Here is a 15945-nt window from a genome sequence, read left to right as displayed (position 1 = left end):
AAGGTTCAAATAGCAGTTATCACATTAACTAATGCATACCATGAACAATGTACCATGTAACTAACAAGTAGGTAATATAAACATAAACCATATCACCTAGGATTATGAGTCTTGCACGTGGAGCGAAGCGTCGTTGTGGATCGTTGAGCACTGTACAGGTTATAGTATGGTTTTATCAAAAAGATTTTCCCTTTTTAAAACCAAGTTCACTATAACCAATGGCTCTGATACCAATCTGTCACACCCCCAAAATCCACCATGCGGAGTATCACCGCTTAGAGGCGTAACATGACCAGGATCGAGCCACCAATCATATTGAACAACGTAATTAAGTAAGTAAAACCAACCACAATATAATTGGTGACCAAAAGAAAGTAACTGACTTTAAGTTAACAGCAGAAGCATAAAACGTAAGTCCAAAACATAAGTTCCATAGTTCATAAGTTTATAGTCTGATACGTAAGTTTAATAAGTTTATAAAGATTAAATGTATAACACGGGACATAATCAGTCCATATCACACAACGACCTCCTCCTCGTGCAAGCTCCATAAGCATCTAGCGACCTGTAAGGCATGTAACAACGAGTCAACAACAAAGTTGAGTGAGTTCACGATTGGTTGTTTAGTTTTAAGTTGTTTCCAAAAACATAGTTTTTGTTTAGTTGGCTTACTTACCATGGGGGTTACCCCATAGTTGAAAATATGTTTAACCAATTTCTCTTTTCCCAAACCATATTTAGTGGGGGCTTCCCCATGTGAACCACTAGACCGTTATGATATCGACTACTAACGAAAGTAAGTTGTGCCCTACGTCAATGTCTATCATCATTGACAGTTTGCCATAGTCCATTAGTACACGCCCGTCCAAACGGCACGGTGTGAGATTTGTTAAACCTAATAGCATTATTAAATAATGACCTGCTCGCCATCGGCCTCGGCGATTAAGTCGATATAAAATCAGGGACTTAATGATAGAGTTTTGTCTAGTAAGTTTTAAGGTTGTTGTCCTACCCAAGGGGGACGAACGTACGTATTCTACCCAAGGAGAATACGAAGGATTAATAATGGCATCCTACCTATGGAGGATGGCGGTACATATCCTACCCAAGGAGGATATGTAGGTTCCGTTTTAGTTTCTTAACCCATTCCCAAACCACCGGGAATCCCATGCCTTGTAGAAAGTGTGAACTCACCTCGGTTTACTCGGTTAGATTAATTACTCTAATAATCAGGAAATCAAACACGTCCTAATAAGGTATAGATAACAATCAGTTTCTCATGCATAACACGTATCCTACGTATGGTTTATCTACTCATTACTTCTATCACGTACCACACAATTCAAATGTCAAGTTATATTGTTAAGTTACATTATTTTACCCTAAAATAATATAACTATCTCATAAAATAAACAAGTATCCACACAAGTGTTCTAGTATTAATATATATATTCTAATTATATATTTACCCATTTTTATTTACAAAAACCAACCTCCGACACTTTGTATTTTGTTACAAAAATTATGGCGAAGTTTATATTCGAAACACAAGTTATGAAATATACTTGTAACGTTTGTTCAGAAAAATATTTTCTAACTGTTGGAAATTTTTAGAAAATTTCGCCAGAGTTTCCTTTGTAAACGGGGGTGTCCATGCTTATTAACATATCATTGTCTTTTCAAAAACTCATTCAATCAATCACAACAAGATATCAAACAACATTACACTAACCAAGTGCAAAAAAAAAAAAAAAAAACAATGCACTTTGCATAATAACATGGACTTGCTTTTAGTAAAAACACGTAGTAACTTAGTGGTGTGTTTAGTGGGTTTAGTTACCTTTCAAGGTGTAATTATTTCTTTAAAAACCATTCTCTTACAAAAGTTTAGTGTTTACAACTTGTAAACATTTTTTACAAAAATTGATCTTTTGAACTCTTCTTGTAAATAAAAGGTTTTCACACTTATTTCATTTCCAAAAATATGTAAGTGTATGTAAAAGTCATAATCTTTTAGAAATCGGTTCTTGAACTTGGTTTATTTAGAAAAACCTCTTATAAAACTTAGATCTACATGATCATCAAATTATCTTGTTCACTTATTTTTCAAGAAATCTATTTCTTTCAAGTTCATGTTTAACTAGAAGGTGGTTACCTCATGTAACACATAATTACCTTCTAATCTTGTTAAATCATGGTTTTAATCATCATTTAACAAGTTCCCTATGGTGATTAACATCACACAACCAAAGATCATCATACAATCAACAACATATTCACTACAACATCCTACTACCACATCACTTCATCTTCATGTTTCCTCCATATGCAAACTTTATATAAAGCTTCATGTTTATGTTTCTTGTTCTTAGTGTTCTTGTAAAATGCATCATACTACATATTTTACTACTAAAAATGGAAGTAACTAAGGTAGATCAAAGACTTACAACTAGCACAAGTCTAGGGAAGAATCTCTAGTGAAAAGATGGTGAAAATGGTGTGAAGAAGCAATGTATGAAGCTCCTTGATGATCTCCAAGTTACAAGCTCCCTTAAATCACCTTCTAGTCTTGAAACAAGCTTGAAAATGGAAGGAGATGGTTGAGTTATGGTGGTGGTGTTGGCGGTTATGTTGAGCGAGAGGGGGAGAGGAGAGATGAGGGAGTTGGGGTGAATTTTGTGAAGTGATGTTAGGATCTAGTGCCATGCTTACAAAGATATTTTCCTAATATCTTGGCAACCAAAACAAGAAATGATCTAATATAAAATTGAGATCAAATCCAAGAGTAAGATGTGAGGTATGGTGAAGGTGATTTGTGGGTCCACTTGGGACCGAATTCGGTTGGGGGGGGGTGGTTGTAAATTTTGTAACTAGGTTGGTAAATATTTGTTAAATCTCAAGTATGCACTTGCATATATTAGTTACTTGATATTTAGTGGGTGTTAGAGCATTCACATCCATTCCACTATATTTTCACCCTAAATTACACTAAAAAACACTACATTTTCTCTCTCCCTTTCAATTAAATAATATTTTTTATACCTTTATTATTACATTTTCTCTCTCTTCCACTCACAACCACTTTCAAAATATATTAAAAAATTATAGAGGGGTGAACAGTGTCCCCCTAAATATACAGATGAACAGTAACATTTTCTCTCTCCTCCACTCACAACCACTTTTTATACTTTTTATATTTTAAAAACACCCCACACAGAATTTGGTTCTTTGGATGTGAGTGCTCTTAGGGCGTTCGGGGATCATGACTAGTCAAGAAATAAATAAACAATGTGTTTGGCAAAAATTTGGTGTCCCGGGTAATGTCCGGTTGTTCGGTTAGACACCATTCCGTTAAAGTGTTTAATTATTCCGTTTAGTATCTTTTCGGTATCTTTTTGCAACACTTTTAATTCCTAATACTTAGGAAAACATTCAGGACCATTTACTCAATTTTCTGCACAAGACTAGTATGTTAACAAACACATGTAAGTATGACGCAGTAATCAGAAAATAGTTATGTAATTCAACATAGTCATCAAGAACTTTAATTATCATTAATACATCATACGAATACATGTAATTATGAGGGCTGTCACATTTTCGTTACCATCGAGAAACGGTTTTAGTCAATGACCATTCACTGTTTGCCGCGACCGATCCTTCGGGTCCTCGATTGTAACATCACCCAATTGTCCGACCCGGGTGATCACATAGGGTCCCATCCATTTGCTCCGGAGCTTTCCGGGAAAGAACTTGAGCTTCGAATTGTAGAGCCACACTTTTTGCCCAACCTCGAACTCTTTCTTTCTCAACTTGGCATCATGCGCCTTCTTCATTCCGTCCTTGTACTTGGACGCGCATTCATATGCCATTTCCCGTAACTCCTCCAACTCGCATAGCTTGAGTTTTCGTTCCTTACCTACATCATCATATTGAACATTAACCTCTTTAATAGCCCATAATGATTTATGCACAAGTTCAACCGGCAAATGACAGTTTTTACCGTAAACCAACCGGTAAGGTGTAGTGCCAATGGGTGTCTTATGTGCCGTACGGTAGGCCCATAAAGCATCGTTCAACTTAATTAACCAATCCTTACGGTCTGCCCGCACGGTCTTTTGCAAAATCTCCTTGATTTGCCTATTTGACACCTCAACTTGCCCGCTTGTTTGCGGGTGATAGGGGGTAGCAATTCTATGGTCAACACCAAACCGTTTTACAAGTTTCCCAAACCGAAAATTTTTAAAATGAGATCCTCCATCACTTATGATGACACGAGGAATCCCAAACCTTGAGAAAATATTGGTTTGAACAAAATTACACACTACGGAATGGTCGTTTGTCTTGGTGGCTATTGTTTCGATCCACTTTGACACATAGTCAACGGCCACCAAGATATACAAGTTGCCATAAGAATTGGGGAATGGGCCCATGAAGTCAATACCCCACACATCGAAAACATCGACTACGAGGATTGGTTGCATCGGCATCTCATCCCTTTTTGAAATACCCCCTAGTTTTTGGCACTCTATGCAATTCTTTGAAAACTCATTTGCATCTTTAAAAATAGTTGGTTAGTAAAGACCACTATTCAACACTTTATGACCTGTTTTGTGGCCACTAAAATGGCCACCACACGCAAACGAGTGTAAATGCTGCAACACGCTTGGAATTTCCTCATCATCTATGCATCTCCTAATCACTTGATCCGCACACTCCTTCCACAAGTGCGGTTCTTCCAACCGGTAGTACCTGATTTGAGACATGAAATGTTGCCTCTTCCGTCTATCCCAATGTGCCGGTAAGTCACCTGTAACAAGATAATTCACAATGTTTGCATACCAAGTAACTTATCTAATTTCATAATGTGTTCATCGGGAAAAGACTCATTGATCTCTAATGACTTAGGATCCTCTTCAACCATCAACCGGGACAAGTGGTCCGCTACCACATTCTCGATACCCTTTTTATCCCGTATCTCCAAATCAAACTCTTGGAGCAACAATACCCATCGGATCAATCTCGGTTTAGCATCTTTCTTCTCCATGAGGTACCTAACTGCAGTGTGATCAAGATAAATAATCACTTTACTACCCCATATATACGACCGAAATTTATCCAATGCATATACCACCGCGAGTAGCTCTTTTTCGGTGGTGGTGTAATTCAGTTGCGCATCTGAAAGAGTCTTACTCGCGTAGTATATGGCAACGGGTTTCTTATCAACCCGTTGTCCCAACACGGCCCCCACTGCATAAGCACTTGCATCGCACATAATTTCAAAGGGTAAAGACCAATTGGGCGATTGCAAGATTGGGGCCTCAACTAACTTTCCTTTCAATTTGTTAAAAGCGTTTTGGCAATTTTCGTTAAAATCAAACGGTTGATCTTTTAACAACAAGTTACATAAAGGCTTGGTTATGTCACTAAAACCCTTAATAAACCGCCGATAAAACCACGCGTGACCTAGAAATGACCTAACACCTTTAACAGTCGTGGGATATAGCAAAGTGGATATAACTTGTACCTTTGCACGATCAACCTCTATCCCACGACTCGACACCACATGTCCCAACACGATTCCCTCTTGAACCATAAAATGGCTCTTTTCCCAACTTAGGACCAAACTAGTTTCGACACACCTTTTTAATACTTTATCTAGTTGGTCCAAACAAGCCTCAAATGATGACCCAAAAATTGAGAAATCATCCATGAAGATTTCCAAAGACTTCCCCACCATATCTGAAAAGATACTCATCATACACCTTTGGAAGGTGGCGGGGGCGTTACATAATCCAAACGGGATTCGCCTAAATGCGAAGGTGCCATAGGGACAAGTAAACGTGGTCTTTGATTGATCTTCCGAATGGATGGCAATTTTGTTATAACCAGAATAGTCATCTAAGAAGCAACAAAATTGTTGCCCTAACAATTTCTCAACTATTTGATCAATGAACGGTAAAGGAAAATGATCTTTGGAAGTTGCGGTATTCAACTTCCTATAATCAATACAAATTCGCCACCCGGTTACCGGCCGAGTGGCTACTTCTTCACCCGCGTCATTTTTGACGACTTGTATGCCCGCTTTCTTGGGAACCGTCTGTGTTGGGCTCACCCATTGGCTATCCGAGATTGGGTAAATGATACCCGCATCGAGCCATTTCAGCACTTCCTTTTTCACCACCTCCCGCATATTCGGATTCAATCTCCGTTGTGCATCTCAAACGGGAGTCACATTCTCTTCCGTGATGATTTTGTGCATCACCACCGAGGGACTAATACCCTTCAAATCAGCAATGGTCCATCTAATCGCCTCCCGATTGGTGACCAAAACACCCATCAATTCCTCCTCTTGCTCCGTGGTTAAATTTGATGCAATGATAACCGGGAGTGTATTGCCTTCACCAACATAAGCATACTTGAGATGCTTCGGCAATGCCTTCAACTCGACCTCCGGAGGCTCTACTAGTGACGGCTTTAATTTAGTATCAATGCTCTCCAGTAAACTCTCAACTTGGTGCGTCCATGTCGGTTTTCCCTCTCGAACCGCAAGCACCTCCAAACTTTTCACTTCCTCGTCTATGCTCTTTTCCACCTCTATCTGTGACCTGACGAACATATAACAATCCTCCATTGTGTTTTCCCCATCCACGACGGTGTCACAAAGAGGTATACACGTGTCAACAATGTCCGCCATATAGCATTCATCATCAACTGGAGGGTTCATAAGTCCGGAAAAAACATGCAACCTCAACCTTCGGTTTCCAAATGTCATGTCACCGTTCCTGTTTTGCAATCAATTTGAGAATTTGCGGTTGCTAAGAACGGTCGACCCAAAATCACCGTAGGTTGCTTGGTTGGATCCTTAGCCACATAATCAAGTACTAAAAAGTCCACCGGATAGTAAAAATCCTCGATTTTTACTATCACATCCGAGACAATTCCACGGGGTAGTTTGGGTGTCAAATCGGCTAACACCACAGTGGTGTTTGACGACTGAAGTGGACCAAACTCATATTGGTCATACAAACTACCCGGTAGAATGCTCACGCTAGCACCAAGATCTAGAAGTGCCCGGTTGATTTTAAAATCGCCTACTTGAATTGAAATGATAGGCGCACCCGGATCTTGGAGCGTAGGTGGAAGTGCACCCGAAAGAATTGAACTCACATTTTCGGTTAAGTCTAATTTTTTAGGAAATTTATGAGTTCGTTTCTGAGTGCACAATTCTTTCAAGTAATTAGCATAAGATGATACTTGTTTGATTGCATCCAAAAGAGGTAAATTTATTTTTACTTGTTTGAAAATTTCCAACAACTCTTCTTGTTGTGGACCTCTTTTGTTTACAACTTTTTTAATGGGTCCCTTCAATGCTTCGGGATAAGGGGCGGTATTAGCCTCCACACCCTTTTCTTTAGCCTTAGGGACAGGGATGGTCACAATGGGAGTGTTATTATTCTTTTTTAAATCATTTTCGTTTTGACCTGTTTGACCATCCTCCTTCTCATCCTCACTAGCATCTTCCACCACCCCTTCAACAAACTGAGGTGATGGTGTTTTGACACCATTATCCATGACTGGACCACTTCGTAAAGTAATGTTATTAATTGGTGCCTCACGTGTGTTCCTTGAACTTGACCCTTGATACTTAGGGTTTACCGTGGTGTCACTCGGAAGCTTTCCCATGCTTCCCCTCATTTGAGTCATCTCCTCCGCTAGTTGGCCTACTTGCTTCGCCAATGCCTCATGTGCTTTGTCCCAAATCTCGTTTGTCTTCTTTATCTCCTTAATATCATTGTGAGATTCTTTTTGCATATTTAGTAAAGCATCCATTTTGGCACTCAAATCGTCGCCACCCGTTTGATTATTCGACCCGCTTCCATTACCGCCTTGATTGTTGTAGTTCCTTTGGTACCCACCTTGGTAATTATTGTCCCTGCCTTGGTACCCTTGATTGTAATTACGTTGGTACCCCCTTGGTTACCACCTTGGCGATTTTGATATGATGACCTGCTTTGATTACCCGGTTGAAAGTTCGGGTTCATTTGATTCGCGGCATTCCCATATCGGAAGTTGGGATGGTTTCTCAATCCGGGATGGTAAGTGTTCGAATTCATGTCATTATTCTTTCTATCCCCGAACACTTGGTTGACTTCCTCGGTGTACTCACCCGGCCCTGTTGGACATTGATCGGTCCTATGGCCAATATCTCCACAATCCTCACATACCGCGAATTGGACCGCATTCACCTCTTTCTTTTTCATACGAGCTATTTCCCATTCTAAAGTGGAAATCCGATCCTTAGAATCAAGATCGGGTAGTGATCGGGAAACGGGATGTTTCTTGGCTCGGTCGGCCGATTCCTTTTCCTTTGACTGTTTGCAATCCGCTCAAGAAATTCCCAATCGTCATCTTCATGATTGCTCAAAAGAGTCCCGTTGCTCGTCGACTCGAGACGATTCCATGTCGCGTCATCCAAACCACGTACAAAGTACTTCACCAATTCCCACTTTTCTATTTGGTGATGTGGGCATCTCCTCATCAATTCTTTAAATCGAGTGAACGCTTCATGCAATGGTTCACTCGATAGTTGCCTAAACGACCTTATTTCATCCCTAGCGTCGTCGGTCTTCGCCACCGAATAGTATTCGTCTAAAAAGGCTTGTTGCATTTCACCCCATGTCCGGATGCTATTCGCTGGAAGTGTGAGAAACCATTGCTTTGCCTTGTCTTTCAACGAAAATTGGAACAAGCGAAGTTTGACCTCCTCTAATGCGAAGTTGTGCCCCCCAATCGTGTTACACATCGACGAAAATTCCGCCAAGTGTGTATAAGGTTCATCATTAGACCTCCCATTGAAATGTGGAAGTATATTGATGTAATGCGGCTTACAATCGAACATTCTTCTCTCGCAAACAATCGGTGAATCATTTTAGGTGACCACCAGTCGAAAGCGGTCATTCACTCCCCATGGAGGTTGTTGACGACGTTGTGGACCGTTAACCTCTTGATCGACCGGCCTTCGGTTGTCCCTTCGATCACCGCCCCTATCACCTCTTCTATCATCTCTTCGATTTCCACCTTGGTTACCCCTTTGGTTACCCCCTCGCACGAAACGAGGAATCCGATTAGGGTTAGCATTGTTGTTGTTGTTGTAAAACCCGTCATTTTGGTTCCTTTGGTTGTTTCATGGTTGGCGGTTATTTTCGTAACCATCATTCCTTCTATTCCCATACCCGTAGTCTTCATCCCCAACATAGTTGGCGTTTTGGTAGCCAAATTCCTCATTTTCATACCCTCTTGCATTGTAGCCATTACCCCGATTCACGTACCCCCAATCTTCGTCATCATTCGCCCGATCATCATAATATCCTCCATCATCCGAATTTTTCGTATGAACACTTACATGCTCCGGCGATTGATAACCGAGAACACTATATGGTTCGTCATCGGGGATGGCGTTCCTCAAGTCGTCTATGTTGAAAAATGGGTCTTCGTTCGCGGGATTGCCACGATCTCGGTTGCCTCGACGGTCGGAATTGACATTCCGGTCATCAAGGTTGAAGGGTAAGGAGGTTTGTCGATGAAGGTTTTGTTGTTGGGGTGTTCTTTGGTTGTTGTTGGGATTTTGGTTTTGGAAAGGTGGTGTAGGTAGTCCAGTATTGTTGTTACCACCCGGTCGCTGTTGATGTATAGGTTGAACATTTTGGGCGGGATTGAAGTTGCTTCGGTATTGGAATTGATTCTGGTTTTGGTTTTGGGTGGAATTTTGGTTCGCCATTGAATCGGTTTCAATGATCGGTGTGAATTGTGGTGTTTGGTTTGTTTGATTAGAAGCAAGTGTTGCTTCTAACCGGCTTGCTAAATTTCTCCTTGTAACTCTTTCAATTTCCGGTTCGTAGACTAAAGGTGAAGTCCTCCCGGAGTTCCGCGTATGCATGCACTACCTGTAACCTGCACAAGTAACACACCCCGCGTAACAAGGAAAAAGACAAGATACAAGAAAAGAAATTATGCAATTTAAACAGTTAATCACACAAATTCAAACAATATCCAAACACAAAGCGCACGCACTCCCCGGCAACGGCGCCAAAATTTGATCGGAATGTCATGCTCCGGTCAAAGATAATATTTATATTCCCTATTTACCCTTAACAAATAGCTAGTGGTAGCAAGGGGTCAAACCACGAAGAGTATGTGGTTTGTGTGTGGATTCGATTGAATTAAAACAAATGTCACAATTTATGAAGCTTACTAGAATGTTTTTGTATTTTTGTTTAACTGAGAGATGTGAATTTAATCTAAAGAAATTGGTGTGATTGAATGACAACTAAAAATTAACGATTGCACAAAAATTTGATTAATAAACAATAATGAGAAAAAGGGTTCACACCCGGTTTCGATAATTGTCAACCTAGGGTTTCTACAAGTTTTTAGATCCAACTCAATTGCATACGATTAGCGGATTTAGTGTACCGTGACTTAGGTGCCAATAACTATCAACGTCCCGAAGAACGGACAAGAATGTACTTTATAATCAACACAAGTAAAACCTAACCACGATAATGCACAATTACATAAAACCATTTTGTAAAGTCATAACTTTTAACATCGTTTGACAATTTATGAATTCGCAACAAATGTAACACTATTATCAACGGTTTCAAAAATCAAACACAATTTGTCACAAAGTTGAAGCAATAAACAATTCGAAACCCTAAATTAAACAACTACCTGCGCCGGGGTGAAACCGAGATGATTAACCGCTCATGGTTGAAGAAGCTTGATCACCGGATGAATGGAATGCGAATTGAATCATCTTGAATCTTGTGAAATGGTAGAAGGATGAGGATTAGGGTTTTGGTGGATGATGATGGTGAAAGAATGATGGTGGAAGGATTAGGGTTATGGATGAATTATTGGTGAGATGGTGATGATCTTCGGTTCTTGATGATTCGGATTATGGTGATGATAGCCAATGGAATGGTGATGATTGGTTAGTGATAAGTGGCTCCAAGATTCAAGTTAAAAACCAAGAAATATTGTAACTCCCGACTTGAATGACCCCCCACCAATAGAAATCGAATTCTACCAACAAAACACAAAAATTCGCGCAGCAAGAAAGTACTGCCCGTCGCCGACGGGTCTATACCCGTCGCCGACGGGTTCGTCTGATGTTCTTTTCTTCCGACGCTCTATGTTGCTGGATACGGGATTTGTGGCCGACGGGACTTTCTGGGGCCTGTCCGGGACGGGTGTACCCCCGTCGCCGACGGCCTCTAGAGTACCAATTCTCCAAACTTCGATTCTTGCACTCCTGGTTGATCCATAACGAGTCCTGGTGCTCCGGTTTTCGACCCGGTGACCCGTAAAGCTCCCGAAAAGCTCCTTAAACTTCGTTAAACCTGCATAAACACAAATCTAATTAAAAGTAGGCCATTCAAGATTAAAACTCATATAAAAACATAAAGTTACACAGTAACGAACACCGGTTTTCAACCACGCATCAGTGTCTTAGGCTTTTCGACTTTAGAATCAACAGAACCATGGGGCGAATCCGAGTTGGTTTGGATCCTACTAACTATGTCAGGTATAACTCGGGCCATCTGGTCTGCCATTTGTTCAGCGATGAGACCTACGAGTTCTTTCTTGGAGATGGAACTAGTGAGGGAACTCTTCTTGGACTTGGGCTTTTCGAATGAGCTTGAAGATGCCATCTAGAAATTCGAAAGAAAAGGAAAGGACGAGACTTGATCATAATTCAAAATAAGGTTTTGCATGTATAAGCATGTAAGCGTTCATGTATCACGTATAATTCACACAAAGCGTAAGTTTTCAACATGTATTCACAAGTATAATCACGTAAGAATGCGTACAAAGAGTATAAATTTAGTTTGTTCACGAGAATTATTATTGTTTTTGATTGCGAGAGACATGCGAATCATGTAACAGTTTTGAAATGAACGATGTAACAAGTATAAAAATCACATATAAAATGAATCAACATAAAAGAGAGGCTCATAAAACATTGGATTGTTTCGGGTTGAGAAACGTCGACTATACCAAAGTGAATCGAAAGTCCTTTCAAATTAGAGAAACGTGCTTTGGCCTATAGGTAGGATACTCTCGTCAAGAAGTGATTGACGGTATCTTACCCTTCCAGTTACTACACATCTCTAATCGATTAAAGCAATCGAAACTTTGGCGAGATTGAAAATCGAGGAATGGGACTTAATCGACAAGATGCGGGTTTCACCCCTAACTTAGCGACTTCGTACCCTAATGTGGTTGGTACTCGTCAGGTCAAAATATAATTTCGACACTTTAATGAGGGCCCACCAGAGTTGAATTGGAAATTTACCATTAAGATGTGGATTTCACTCCTAACTTAATGGCGTAATTTCGTGCAAAATAAATAATAAGCGGAATGAGAGTCGTTTACCAAATTGTGGGTTTCACGCCTATTTTGGTAAACTTGTCTCGTTTGTATTACGAGTGTCTTCAAGTCTTCAAGTGTATTGGTGAAATGTCTTAGGAAAGACGCATTGTAAGTATTAAGACCAAAGGAAGAGAAAGAGGCAAAGTAGGAAGAATAACATTTTAAGCATGAAACAAGAATGGTAAAAAATGAGGTACCTACTATAGACTAGGTCGAACATGGTAATTCTACCTAATTCCCTATAGTTATGGCCCTGATCCCAATCTGTCACACCCCAACCAATGGCGGAATCATCGGAGTGGGACGAAGAAAGATTGCTCATCACACATAACGCTAATTGTGACAATAATTAAATCAAAACCGTTTTCATTTCATAATTCAAATTGTCATTACAATACATGGAATTCAAATAACAACAAATAAAAGACAAATACGACAAGTTCAACATAACATAAATATTCAAATCTAGTGATTTCTTGGGCGTGTTTCTAGTCATCCCTACTAGATTTCATACGATCATCATCTTCAACCTGTAACATGTTTAAAATAAAGTTCAATGCAAAAGCAAAGGCGAGTATACAGGTTTTCATACATAGCATAAAAATAAGTTTAAACAATTCCACATGGCAAGCTAGTCGAACACGATAAACATAATCAAACCAAGATGAAACGCAATAAACTCTTAACATAACCCAACGTTCACAGGCGGTATGTTAATCCTATAGCGCTATATATGTCAAGAAGAAAATTGAAGTGGAAGTGAGTTAAAACTCACTTTTTGTAGCTGGAACTTTCCGAATTCTTGCTGAAAACTCAGCTATGTTTGAGTGGGTTTTTGAGAGTGTTTAAGGATTGAAAAAGTGGTAAGAAGGCTGAGATTAAGTTGTATTTATAGGGGGAAGGATTAGGGTTAAGTTGGTTGCAATTAATAGGATTAGTTGGTTGTTAAACAATAAAAAAAACAACAAACACAGCCAAGGCTACGTTGGGATCTGCCTTGGGCAGATTGTACTTTTTTATTCTTTTTAATTAGTGACATTAATATAGGTTCTATTTGTTACATTTAAAAGCAAAATAACTACATAAGGTAGTTAGATGTCACAAGGTTGTTAAAACTAAATAAATAGGAAAAACAAAACAATTACATTCATACATATATTTGCGGCCGTAGGCTGTTGTCAGCATCAATTTCTCTCTCTCTTTTTTTTTACCATTAGTATGTTAGGTATTATATAATAGGTTAGATAAATTTATCACATGACATCCATTAATCAAATGAAACATTAAGTGGAAGGTTACATTTAAAACAAGACACAATTACTTTTAATAAGTTTGGCAGTCTGATCGCTGCCTTTTTTTTTGTTTTAACATATATAAGGTGTATAATTAATGTATAATATGTATTTTAAATGTACTAATGTTTACATAACAAATAACAAGTCCTAACATGTGTCTTGAACCATGAATTCAAGTGTTTAAAAGCATTCAAGTAGGATTTAGTGTTTGAAGTATTGTTAAGTATATAATTTAGTATCAAAAAAATTTTATAAAACATAGAGTTATATCTCGTAATTGAATAATGAAATGCCTTGTATGAACGGAACGTTTAAGAATCACGAATTCACAATGATTGTTTACGAGTTTAACTTATGTTTACGAGAATCACGAATCAAGTATCAAACAATGTATGTATTAATGTATAAACAATGTATAAATGATGTATATTTCACATAAAAAAAATTCATTTCATCATGATCAAAGTATAGGATTTACAATGGTTTGAAATGAAAAACTATTACAAAGGAAAAGAGTTTCTGAAAACAGAAATACGATACGGACTTTCTAAAAACGAAAAGTTACGAAAAGCAGGGCGTTACAGTTAGTAGCAGTGAAGGCAGGACTGGAAACAAAGGAGGGGGAGCATGACATGTTCAAGATTGCAAAAGCTAGAGAGCGTAGAAGGTAGGACTTAGGAGCATTGAAGTTTTTAAAGGGAGAGGACGGATGCGTTTTGGTCAAAGAACACGACATTAAGATGAGTTGGCAAGCGTACTTCTACAATCTTTTCAATGGCGGGAGAGATTACCAACCAGAAAATGAAGAAAATTATGATTCACCTACTCAAAGGCGACTACGGAATAACGGCTACTGTCGACGTATCACATGGGATGAGGTGAAAACAACCCTTATAAAGACGGGAAGGGCTAAGGCAGTTGGGCCAGATAACATACCGATTGAGGTATGGAAATGCTTGGGAGAGAAGGAGTACATTGGCTAACTATTTTATTCAATCTTATTTTCAAATATGGGAAAATGCCAAATCAATGGAGGAATAGTGTAGTAGTACCTGTGTATAAGAACAAATGGGACGCCAATGTTGTGGGAATTACAAAGGGATTAAGTTGCTAGGACACATTATGAAATCATGGGAGAGAATAATTGAGATGAGAATTCGAAGAGAAACTCAAGTCACCGTAAACCAATTTGGTTTCATGCCAGGGCGCTTGACTACGGAAGCAATACATATTCTAAGGAGATTGATGAAGAAATATAGGGAGAAAAAACGGGACCTACACATGGTGTTCATTGATCTTGAAAAGGCCTATGGCAGTGTGCCACGTAGACTGATTTGGGATAGTTTGGAGAGTAGAGGGGTTTCTGGGAAGTATATAGACTTAATTAGGGATATGTATGTTAGGACTGAGACTAGTGTCCTAGCGCCTGTAGGGGATACTGATTCTTTCCCGGTGGAGGTAGGACTTCACCAAGGGTCTGCTTTGAGCCCTTTCTATTTGCAGTTATCCTAGATAAGTTGACAAAGTTAATTCAGGAGGCTCTTCCGTGGTGCCTGCTTTTTGCAGATGATATTGTGTTAGTTGTTGATAGTAAACAAAGCCTGAATGCAAGGTTAGAAGAGTGGCGAGCAACTTTAGAGGACAGAGGTTTAAGGATTAGTCGATCTAAGACTGAGTACTTGTATTGTGACTTTAGTGGAGTAGACAACGATGAGGACATTCAGGTCACCATTGACGGTCAAGTGGTTCCGTAGGTGACTAAGTTCAAGTATCTAGGATCGTTTGTTCAGAGGGATGGGGAGATAGATAGTGACGTTGCCCACCGCGTCCAGGTTGGATGGTGTAGGTGGAAAGCTGCCACTGGAGTATTGTACGATAGGAGGTTCCCAACAAAATTGAAAGGGAAATTTTATAGGGTTGCAATTAGACCTGCTATGTTATACGGAACCGACTGTTGGGCCATTAAGGAAATACAAGCACGCAAGATGGAGGTGGCAGAGATGATAATGCTAAGATGGATGTGTGGGAGGAGGAGTAGAGGCAAACCCAAAAATTACTTGGAATGAGCGGATTAGGCAGGATTTGCAAAGATTACACCTCTCTGAGAACATGGCTCATGATAGGAGCTCGTGGAGACGTAGGATTAAGGTTAAGGATTTCTAGGAGAGGGTATAATTGTGTTTTTAGGTGCAGTGTATGGTCGTAGATATG

At 39.5% G+C, this 15945-nt stretch overlaps 1 protein-coding gene across 1 annotated transcript; it reads left to right on the top strand.

Moving 5' to 3' along the window:
• The first annotated feature begins 14802 nt into the window (after positions 1 to 14802).
• LOC110866603 lies at positions 14803 to 15488 on the top strand. The gene is made up of 2 exons (XM_022115746.1): positions 14803 to 15192; positions 15270 to 15488. The coding sequence occupies exons 1-2, from the start codon at positions 14803 to 14805 to the stop codon at positions 15486 to 15488; spliced, it is 609 nt and encodes a 202-aa protein (XP_021971438.1).
• The last annotated feature ends 457 nt before the right edge of the window (positions 15489 to 15945 follow it).

The sequence above is a fragment of the Helianthus annuus genome, chromosome 7, assembly GCF_002127325.2.
Source record: "Helianthus annuus cultivar XRQ/B chromosome 7, HanXRQr2.0-SUNRISE, whole genome shotgun sequence".
NCBI lineage: Eukaryota > Viridiplantae > Streptophyta > Magnoliopsida > Asterales > Asteraceae > Helianthus > Helianthus annuus.
The sequence above is the reverse complement of the archived record's forward strand: the minus strand, read 5'-3'. Positions and strand labels throughout refer to the sequence as shown.

What these genes read in the sequence shown, in the direction of transcription:
- LOC110866603 (XM_022115746.1), top strand. Translation starts at nt 14,803, where the DNA reads ATGGGACGCCAATGTTGTGGGAATTACAAAGGGATTAAGTTGCTAGGA. An exon ending in CTGATTCTTTCCCGGTGGAG is followed by an intron (nt 15,193 to 15,269) that starts GTAGGACTTCAC and finishes AAGTTAATTCAG; the next exon opens with GAGGCTCTTCCGTGGTGCCT.